The sequence below is a fragment of the Ascidiella aspersa genome, chromosome 4 (genome assembly GCF_963924565.1).
Source record: "Ascidiella aspersa chromosome 4, kaAscAspe10.2, whole genome shotgun sequence".
NCBI classification, from domain to species: Eukaryota; Metazoa; Chordata; class Ascidiacea; order Phlebobranchia; family Ascidiidae; genus Ascidiella; species Ascidiella aspersa.
In genome coordinates, this window is record NC_139450.1 from 14,799,467 (window position 1) to 14,809,817 (window position 10,351).

The window sequence follows — 10,351 nt, forward strand, 5'->3', positions numbered from 1 at the left end:
CATCGGGTTGTGAACCACTGGTCCCCATGGCGGCCATTTGTCTCAAATCTTACACAAGTTTCCGTCTTGTTTGAAACCTCGTAGACAAAGATGGCGTTGCATCTAGATACCACAGCCAAAATGCATTTTTGGATGTTGTGAGCATGCTATGTAGACCTAACTCTTGAATATCGCGATTCTTATAACTAAATTTGATTTTCTATCATACCAATCGACCATGCATCAGGTATACCTAAATTCTAAACGAAAGTTATTGTGATTTGAATATAGGGGGGCGCCCTGCGAGGCCAGGCAATTCTCTAAGTAAACATTCTTACAAAGAACATTTAGCTTGCAACCCCGCAAAGCCTTGCTTCCGCAAAAAAATTTTAATGTGTTACACTATTTTGCTGGCACTGAGAATTTGAAAGCACTTTAACTTTTGCTAAGCAGCGCAGCTGTATTTCTGTTAATTAGTCCATTAAACAGATATCATTAACTTATGCGGAGTGATGTTTTCTAGCCTCGCTGCGCTTTTACATTTTACAGTATATCTTAAGTTATCACGATTGGAATGCGAAATACCGTTTCAGTACCAATCAAGACATTAGGCTGTAAGCATTTTAAAAGGTATGCAATTTAAAATTACTCATTTAATACTCATTATGCATGAATAGCACAGATTGGCACACATAAATTATTTTGAACAATGCCAGATAACCCATATGGCACTTTTTTGTCTTTAATATCCACAATGCCAAATAACCCATATGGCACTTTTTTGTCTTTAATATCCATTGATACAGATTTACATCACACTCATATTCTCCTCCTTTCACTTGACACCAATAGTACTATACGACGACCTTGCGACAAATATGTATTTCGCACCATTATCACTTATTCGCAACGTTGTTACAGCAAAATATAAACACTCTCTATACAGTAAACACGTCAAACAGCAAAATAAAATTCAGTAGAATTTCATTAAAAATTAAAAAAAAAGTGTGTAGAGGTTCAAATTGAAGTAATGGCATTTAATGAAAACTTTTGTATCTACTAAATAATAAAGTTTGTAAAGTAAACTATGGTTTAAAACAGTTTCAACACTGAATAAAGCAAATAGTGCGTAGGTTACTCCCCAACGAAAACTTCGATAAATAACTATGTGATATTGACAAATATGCACATAAATATTAGTTAATCGAATAAGGTTTAATGGCCATGAAAGAGCACGACTATGATGATGTTTTTATTACTTGACGTTAACATGTCTACATGGCGTTTTCGTGTTTGGTCCGTGGGCCTTTAAAGGGCAAGAGCAGCAGTGGTTCATGGAGCAGCCACATCCTTTGTGGGTCGTTGGGTTTCTTTTGGTACACGCGAGTAAAGCTTAGGCTTTTTGCAGGGGATTCGAACACGTGAACGTAAGTGCAGAATCGCAAACAAGCTTCAGCATCAATCATATTTCCAAAGTATCAGACTGTACGTTGTCACTTCATAACAGCCAGCTCGATGTATCCAACTGATACAGTATCGATTTGAACAAAAAGAGAACCAGCCACTTTTAGGTTACTTGGCAATCAATATTGACGTAGCAAAAGTGCAAATATAGTAGGTATCAATGGGCACACAAAGGCAAAAAGCGCACGTAGTTTAATACCTCACGAAATAAAATCGTAGATTTCTTAAGTAAGTTAAGAGAAGGTCAAACACAGAAACATACAATTGGGCCTTGCTGGGCATATCAAAACCAAATAGCTTATTGCCGCGAGCAAACAAAGCTCCAAAAGTGTGCCGGCGTCGGTCATTGTTCGCCAGTTGCCTCAAACGCTGGAAGCGACGCCAGCGTCCCCAGAGCGAAAACATTTTATACCGCTTCGTCGCAGCGCCTTATCGAAACCGGTCCGTCGCGACGGCTATTGTTCGGCTCATGAATATTTTGAGCCAGCGACGGCGATCGGTGTCCGGAAACGCCGCTACTTGCGTCCGCCCGCCCCTATCGCGGTCAGCGCCGACTCGTTGATGACCGAGTAGCCCTGGGCGTAGCTGCCAAGCCTCTGCTTGGGACTGCCGTTGGACGACATGTTCTTGATGATGCCCGCCACAGGCTTCCGTCCGGCCCGGGGAGGCGTCACGTTGGCTTGGACCGCCGCTGACGGGTGAAGGGTCGCTGAACTGGGACGTTGCTGTGGGTTCTGCAAAAACCAAGGTTACGTTTAAACATCTCAAAATTATAAGAATTCTACATCTTTTCAAACGGATTTGAGATTAAATTACTGAAATAAAGTTAATATGGCCATGAGGTAGTTTTGATTCAGCTGATCATAGCTTTTGCTTTCATTTCGATCATATTGTTTATAGGAGCCAAAAATGTGCCTTGAACACAGGTCTAAAAAAAGATTGCCGAGGTTTGAAATGATACAACTCGCAAAAAGCGTGTCATTGTGCAAACATAACCATAGGGCGAGAATGTGGTCGTGCGAACGGATTTTCAAAGGGGTTGGGTGTCTCCCTTGGCTCGACCGAAATACAAACACTCGTCAAATGAGCGTGTGAAAATGCACCCACGCAGGATGGGAGGTCCAGAATGACCTTCTCATTAACAGGCGGCGCCTAAATAGTCACAGGCCCCTGCAATATGTTCACATTGATGAGTACAAGAAAAACTCCAGTTCTATTGTCTCGTAGTGACGTCACAGTACCAGATAAATCTAGTCGTAGGCGAAATGACGCCGAAATAAAACAATCCCGATCCGGCATCGCGCCTGTCCGTATCGATACTCGTACACCCGCCGTTGTAACAGGAGTGGGGACGCCGCTCGGGCAACTGTGACGTCACAATTGAAACAGAGAAAGTTTCGCACAACAATCGCATACGAAGGGGGCGCTGCGGAGTGGGGTTACGCGACGTGGTGTCCTATTGCGTCGTGGGAACGGAAATCAAAACTATATGTATTAGTGAGTGATGTGTACCGCGGCCTGCCATGGTGTTATGTGTTTGTGGCTCTCAGCTTTAACCCAAATTTACACGCTTAACAAGCGAAACGACAAGTTCGCGACATGTTTAAAGCTCCCAGAGAATTATAACTTGCGACAGGTGTCATTTTTTAGCAAACCTTGCATTATGCCGAACATTATTACTACACTTATTTACACTTTAAACGATGCTCCATTTTGGCGCGAACTAAATTGTTACAAAACACCTTCCGATGTGACTGAATCATTCTCTCGTAATTATTTATCTTGTGATAAACCTCTTTATCTTGTGATATTATTTATCTTGTAATAAATAGAAAACCACGAACAACTCGGTTTAACAAACTCCGTGACACAAACATTGTCAAACCACAGTATACCTACAGCGATATGGACCTGGTATAGTACCGAATTTTAGACATTGCCTAATATGGGGAAATTAAAAATCCTGTTTACACCGCGGCACACATGACATGGTTTAAACCGGCACACCGGTCGCGGAGCACTGATATAAAGAGATGACATTGTAAGGCATTAACCACAAAATATTACGATACGGCATAGTAATTGTGTGTAGTTGCGCGATGAAGGCAACTAAAATTGAATAACAATACCTATATTAAAAAATTAAGCAATGAGCCAAACTTATTGTTCTTCGACGTAGCGTCAATTTGGTTTGCCTGCTATAACGTTACAATAAAAACGTAAAACAGAACAAGTAACAAGACTAATTACCACAAAAATTACGCCACGTGAAAATAAATGTACAGCAAGCATTGACACAGGCGCCGCTTACCATGCGAGAAATGTTGATGGTCGGGTTGTCCTGTCTTGTGAGTATCTTGTGCCCGTGGCCGGAGTTGTATTGTTGCGCAAGCGAGCGCGGTCTTCCGCCGTGACCATTATAGATTGGGGCCGACTGCTGGCGTTGCTTGAACGACGACTGGGCAAAAATAATTTCCGTTAAGTTTTGGATATTTATCTTATGCTTTTTCAGCATTTACACAAGTGACTCAGCGGATCCAGGGTTACAGTATGCACACTCCAAAGGTGTTGTGTAGGCTTTACTTCAATTTACATTTTTTATTTAAAATTGTTTCTTTAATAGAGTTAAAAATACCATGAAATACAGCGTTGACACAGAGATTTTTTTTTAATTTAAGATTAATTTGATCAGTCAGAAACATCACGAATTACAGCGTTAACACAAAACTGTGATTTTTTCTTTTAACAATGGTTAGTACAAAATTACCACAAAAAAACACACATAAATTACGTCTTCAATTTGGCTTTGGCCTTACTTTTGCAAGTAAAATGTATGTCTTTACCAACAAATTGTCAACACAGTGACTTCGTCCAGAATAGAGTAAATTAATTGTTTACTAACGAATAACCTAACTGTATTCGTGCTAATAAATATTATTAGTCAAACCAAAGCAATACAAGTCAAACTGAAATTGTAAAAACAACAAGTGAGTTCAAGCACTGCTAATATGCGTACCCCGGCTACGCTATGGTGGCGCTGAATGGACGACTTAGAAGGTCGCACTCGTTCTTGCCGAATCATTTCGCGGTTCTGCATTTTCCAAACAATGAGTATACCAAAAGGGATAAAGTTTGTGCGAAAAAACAGGGTGAAGAAAGCCTAGGTTAAATCTGTGCATCTCTTACATTGTTGAACTGCTGAACTCGAATCGAAAAAAGTTGTTTGAACAAAGTTCGACAGGTTTAGACAAGTCCCCGGAAATACAAAACGAACAATACGCCTGATAAGTGTTCAATGTACGTAGCTACCTCACAAAGAGAACATACCTCATTTGAAAACGTACAATAAAATAATTTTGCTTTGAATTTGACACATGCATAAAATCTGGATAGGTATCAAACTTCATACCATTTGAGGCATACTGTGAGCTACATTTTTGTGCATTAAATTTTATTCTCTCCGCTACTAACAACCTGAATAATAACTTGAGTTAAAACTGAGCAGAAACTAAATGGTATATACATTAGCATGACTTTCGGAATTGTTCAAATACTAGATTAAACCTACAAACATTTGGTACAAATTTTCAATTTATTTTCCAGTCCTGTTGAAAAATGTCAACCTATAACGTTGTTGCACCGACATTTGTGGAGAGTAAAATGTAAGCAAATCACTCACCCCGTCGAAACTATCTTGTCGGTGAACGGGTTTACCGGCGCTGTGAGCTCTTTGTTTGGCGTTTTGCTGCGACTGCTGCTGTCCACCTACCACTTTCACAGTGCGACCGAATGCGACGCCGTACTGGCCCTGGTTTTAAAGCATTTCCAAGTTAAGTGGAAAACAGCCAATGATTCACAGCTAAAGTAATCAATATCGGTTAAAAGTAAAGCCGTTCTCAAAGCAATGCGAAAATAGGCGCAGTATATTTTATGTCGAGGATACGATTCGCACATCAAAAGGAATCTGTTGCCGCATGCATCATGTAACAGAATCGTAGCAAACACTTCCCACCTGAGTCTGCTTCGTGCCGCTGCTTTGTGTGGCCCTGCGCTGCTTTTCCATCGCGGACCCCCCGTTAGTGTGTGAGTAACCGTAGTGGTGTTGTTGCTGTTGTTGATAAGAGCGATCGCCAGCAGCTGTGACTTGGTAGTGATGACTGTTGTGCTGCGCGGGATGGCTCTGCACATAACCATTGTCATGGTAACGCGACTGGCCGTGACCTGCCTGCTGATATTGTACTTGGCTGTCGAAATTGTTTGCCATATGCTGCACTTTTCCACGCTTATTATAAGCAACCTGTAAATGCACGGTGTGGGCAAACGATGTTAAAATTTCAACAGCCACTATTATATCTGACAGTCTCTCGAAAATGCGACCCAGGTATGCACACATGCTGCACAATAGTGACCATGTTTGCCATTTTCTGGATAATTATTTAACAAATAAAACGGAATTCGATAAATTTAGTTACATATATGAACATTAAAAAAGAATAACATAAATGTTTATTTTATATTTAAAAGTAATTTCTTACTGGTTCAGCTGGAGGGGGTGTTTCAGGATGACTATCCACTTCACTTCCATCAGAATGATTTGGCTAAAAAAAGTAAACAGTATTTAACTAACCAACTGTTAAAAAAACGACTACCAAAATATAGATATTCAACAGGGTTTAGACAGAAATATATTTTTACTAATGCAACCAGGAGAAAAAACATATAATATATATGTTTGTTGATAAAAAGACAATTCCCCATTAAATTTAAATTTCACAATGCAGGTGGATTTATTTCTTGACTGATTGTAAGTAAAATTTGAACCTAAAGTGGAAGGTTGTAGAAGTTATTGGCTACAGTAAATTAACTAAAATAATGTCATGTTTGAGTTAGGCAATAAAACAAGGATGTTAAAGATAGTTATGTTTCACTGACTAAACGGTTTTCAAAATATTAACCTGTTGCTTTTCTTGCAGAACAGCTCTTCGCTGTCTTCTGGCCATTGTTTTTCTCTCTGTGATCATCTAGACATAAAGCAAAAAATGTATTCAACTCAGATCATGATGTCAGGTGCTTCACTGAATATGTGAATAATAGAAATCACCTTGACCCTTGCAAGATAAATGTCGACCTTAATTCCTGATCAGTAACAGCAAAATAATCTAGCAAAGCTAGCAATTCAGGTCAGACACATTAACCAGATATTAAAAGATATATATATATTTCGCCAACTAAGGCATCGTCAGTATATCTTATTCAAATAGAATCTTTTGAATCAGATATACTGACGATGCCTTAGTTGGCGAAATCTATAAATATCTTTTAAGATCTGGTTAATGTGTCTGACCTGAATTGCTAGCTTTGCTAGATTATTTTGCTGTGATGATGTCAGGTGAACGTAATATTTGTTTTGTGAACTAGATATTTACACAACCAAATATATTTATACCTCATATAGTTTACTCCTGTATTCTGCTACACTTAGTTGAATGTCGTCATCTAAAGGCGGCAGTACATCATAATCAAGAGTATCTTCATCTCGAGAGTTGTGGAATCTGTTAGGAGAGATACATTTAGGGTATTCTAACTTTGCTAACAAATCATATCTCAAAGTAAATTACAATTGTTAGCCTAACTTACTTTGCAACGTAAGGATGAGCAAGGCATTCCTTTGCAGATAGTCGTTTTTCAGGATTAAACACTAAAAGATTTTCCATCATGTTTAAAGCATCTTCAGGGGCATCTGGGATTAAATCCCTCAGGGATTTTTTTGGCCTAAAACAAAAATATAATAATACTTAAGTTATTATATATTCTACATGCTACTGTTATTTTGTGAGAAAATTTTGACTTATTAGGATTAGATTGATTTAAACAACATATTGTTGTAACAACGTTTTGTTGTTTAAAGCAGGGCTGCGGAGTCGGTTAAAAACAACCCGAGTCCGACTCCGGCCAAAAAAATACACCCGAGTCCGACTCTCGAGTCCGACTCCGGCCAAATGTAAGATTTTGTCGAATCCTGAGGCCAGCTGTGAATCTACAGCCTGTATTTTACCCATTTATGCAACTTAAGGTGGATTTTCTGCAATCCACTCATATTGGTGTCATTATTGATCCACCCACATTACACGGTTTAAAAATCTTTCACCATTTGCTATTACACTTTTACAACTTACATTTTGCCGCTTTAACAGTTTTAAAATTTGATACTGCGCATGAGCACGTCGGACTCGGGTGGTTTTATGCGGTCTTACTCGAGTCCCGAGTCCGACAAAACAAAACCGACTCCGTTGAGTCCCGAGTTCCGACTCCGCAGCCCTGGTTTAGAGTACTGCATTACTGTTTTGACATCATTCATCACTTGATTTTGATATTTTACTGACTATCAGTGAAATGCAAATCAGTTATTTTTTCGAGTTTAAGCAAAACCGCTAACAATTTGAAAGCCAAAGAAAAGAAAGAGGATGGCAAAAAATTGACAGAGTTAGAATATTATTGAAATAGGTAATGGTATAATAGCAAATAATTCATGAAAAAATACAAAAGTGCTGCTCAACACTATCGTATGAATTACAAATATACAACAATATGACGCAAAAACGAAGTTTGAGCTGAACCAATGGGACAATCTAGGCCTGTATCAGTTAATTCTGCCAGCTCTTCTTATACAATATATTGCTCTAATGAAGATATAATACTGTTTATTTGTGGTTGGATGTTATCAAAAAGAAACCTTGATTAAATGTTTAACTGAATGACAATTTCAAAAAGCTTACTACAGTTTATATTCTTTTTGTAAACTATATTTGTGCATTTTGTAATCGATTTTGACTGACATATTATTTATGACAATCTTTGACCTTATGTGTAAATTTTGACAAAATTTTGATTGATTTGCAAAGTTAAATAAACTATATATGCATATATTATGCACACATGACTATGAATATTTATAAATAAACAAACCTAAAAAACAGTAAGCATGCATAGTGTATTATTATGTACCTTAAACTTGCTCGCTCCAAAATAGAGTGTCCATACTCCGAATGTATGGAATCAATATCCGCTTTGTTGGGTCTTGGAATTACGCTCATGATTCTTTCAATTTGATTCAACGTTGAGGAACCAGGAAATAGGGGCTTTCCCAAAAGAAGCTCGCCTAATATACACCCCACTGACCACATATCAACACCCTTTGTATATCTAAACAAGGAAATACATTTAATCAAAATTCACCCTATAACTATTGTCAAACTCAACTGAAACACGAGGCTGAGAATTGTATATTTATCTACCAAACTATTTTTTATTGATTATATTGCAATCTGTAAAAATATAATTTTTTTAACACATTACCTTGGAGAGGCCAGTAATATTTCAGGAGCTCTGTACCACCTTGTTGCAACATATTCTGTCAATGCAGGGTTACCACCTTGTTCAACCTGCTTTAGTTGGGTCAAAGAACGTGCCAAACCAAAGTCACAGATTTTAACAAAACAGTCACTGTCCAGCAGTATGTTTGAAGGCTAAAATGTAAAAAGGATTGAGTTGAAGTTAGATATTTCTTGCCCAACATGAAAAAACAAAAATATTCTTCATAACTTACCTTGTGATCTCTGTGAATGACATTTCCTGAATGCATGAACATTGTAGCCTTCAAGAGCTGATACATTATATATCGCTTATGAATGTCCTTTAAAATGTTTCCTTTCTTGATTACGGCATGGAGATCGGTGTCTGTCAAAATAAAATGGTAACATTTACAAACAAATTTATTTTATCGAGGCAGATTTAGACTCTTTCAGATAACAATTAGCATTTGAGTGTGCTGCATACCCATAAATTCAAATACAAGGTAGATGTCACGATCATTGTCTGCTTTCATAACATTCAGAAGCTTTATCACATTCGGATGATCCCCAAATTCCTGTCAACAAATTTAATGTTACTTAAAAGCACTATCCTATAAATAAAACAATTGTGCTGGGTACATACTTGTAGAAACATGATTTCTCTAAACGTTCGCTGAGCATCCGTGCAATTTCTAAATGCATCAAAGATTTTCTTCAGGGCAACCACCTCTCCTGTTCTTCTATCAAGGGCTTTCCATACAATGCCATATGCCTTCAAATATAAACCATTAGGTTTAAAAAAAATAACTATGACCAATGTTTCAATGTTAAGGTGAACACATACTTTAATTTACAATTATTTTATTAATTTAAATTACATACTCCTTTTCCGAGTCGTCGTTTAATTTCATATTTCTCCGTGATGTGGGGGTCAATATCATTGCTCATATTGTCTAGTTGGAGTGGCCCAAGGCTTTATAGTTTAGTTAATTGACTGTATTCCAAGGCATTCGAGTGCAGCTTTTACTACTGAGTTGAAGAAATCAATATCTATACCACAAAAGCAATTAAACTTTACTTATCAACCATATATGTTGTAACTGGCAATCTTAATAGTTCCTCAACAATTAAACTAAGAAAAATCAACACCCGCCACTGTTTTGTAGCTGAATTGTTTAATAGAAAAATGCGTTTTCAACTGTCATCAGCATTTCGTTGCCATAACAAATGACGTATTTGAATAGTTCTTTGTGGCCACCTAGCGGACATAAATTTAAGAAAAATTAATAAAAATAATTTGTATAGAAATCATACTACTTAATGTTATTGTAAATAAATAGCTTTCAATCCAGTACTAACTGAAGAACATGTACACTAAAACAACAAAATAAATAAAAGCACATAATCCAACTTGTTTGCTCCATTTTTAAAATCCAGCACTAGGTTTGCTTTGTCGCACAGCTATGGGCGATTAACCTATTTCGAAAATAAATGGATTCCGGATTCATTTATTAGCAGTCCTACTCCTAGGGTCTTTAGGGCTTAAAGCGCTTGAA

At 37.7% G+C, this 10,351-nt stretch overlaps 1 protein-coding gene across 2 annotated transcripts; it reads right to left on the reverse strand.

Annotated features, from left to right (window-relative positions):
* Positions 1–831: 831 nt before the first annotated feature.
* On the reverse strand, positions 832–9,952 carry LOC146148109 (extracellular signal-regulated kinase 2-like). 2 transcript variants are annotated; one of them, XM_083386363.1, is made up of 15 exons: positions 9,678–9,952; positions 9,439–9,567; positions 9,280–9,370; positions 9,050–9,180; positions 8,800–8,969; positions 8,449–8,646; positions 7,081–7,215; positions 6,890–6,995; positions 6,399–6,464; positions 5,979–6,041; positions 5,456–5,740; positions 5,123–5,251; positions 4,460–4,534; positions 3,755–3,901; positions 832–2,177 (listed from the first exon to the last, which is right to left on the reverse strand). In XM_083386363.1, exons 1-15 carry the CDS (start codon positions 9,741–9,743, stop codon positions 1,959–1,961), a joined length of 2,010 nt encoding a protein of 669 aa, XP_083242489.1. In that variant the 5' UTR covers positions 9,744–9,952; the 3' UTR covers positions 832–1,958. The 2 variants fall into 2 exon arrangements, with proteins under 2 accessions (XP_083242489.1, XP_083242490.1); XM_083386364.1 differs by lacking the exon at positions 4,460–4,534.
* Positions 9,953–10,351: the final 399 nt, after the last annotated feature.

Excerpts from the sequence above, each read along its gene's own strand:
- LOC146148109 (XM_083386363.1), bottom strand. The coding sequence starts at position 9,743 with ATGAGCAATGATATTGACCCCCACATCACGGAGAAATATGAAATTAAA. Across the intron at positions 7,216-8,448 it reads TTGGAGCGAGCAAGTTTAAG|GCCAAAAAAATCCCTGAGGG; the intron begins GTACATAATAAT and ends TTTTTGTTTTAG. Across the intron at positions 5,252-5,455 it reads GCGGCACGAAGCAGACTCAG|GGCCAGTACGGCGTCGCATT; the intron begins GTGGGAAGTGTT and ends CTTTAAAACCAG.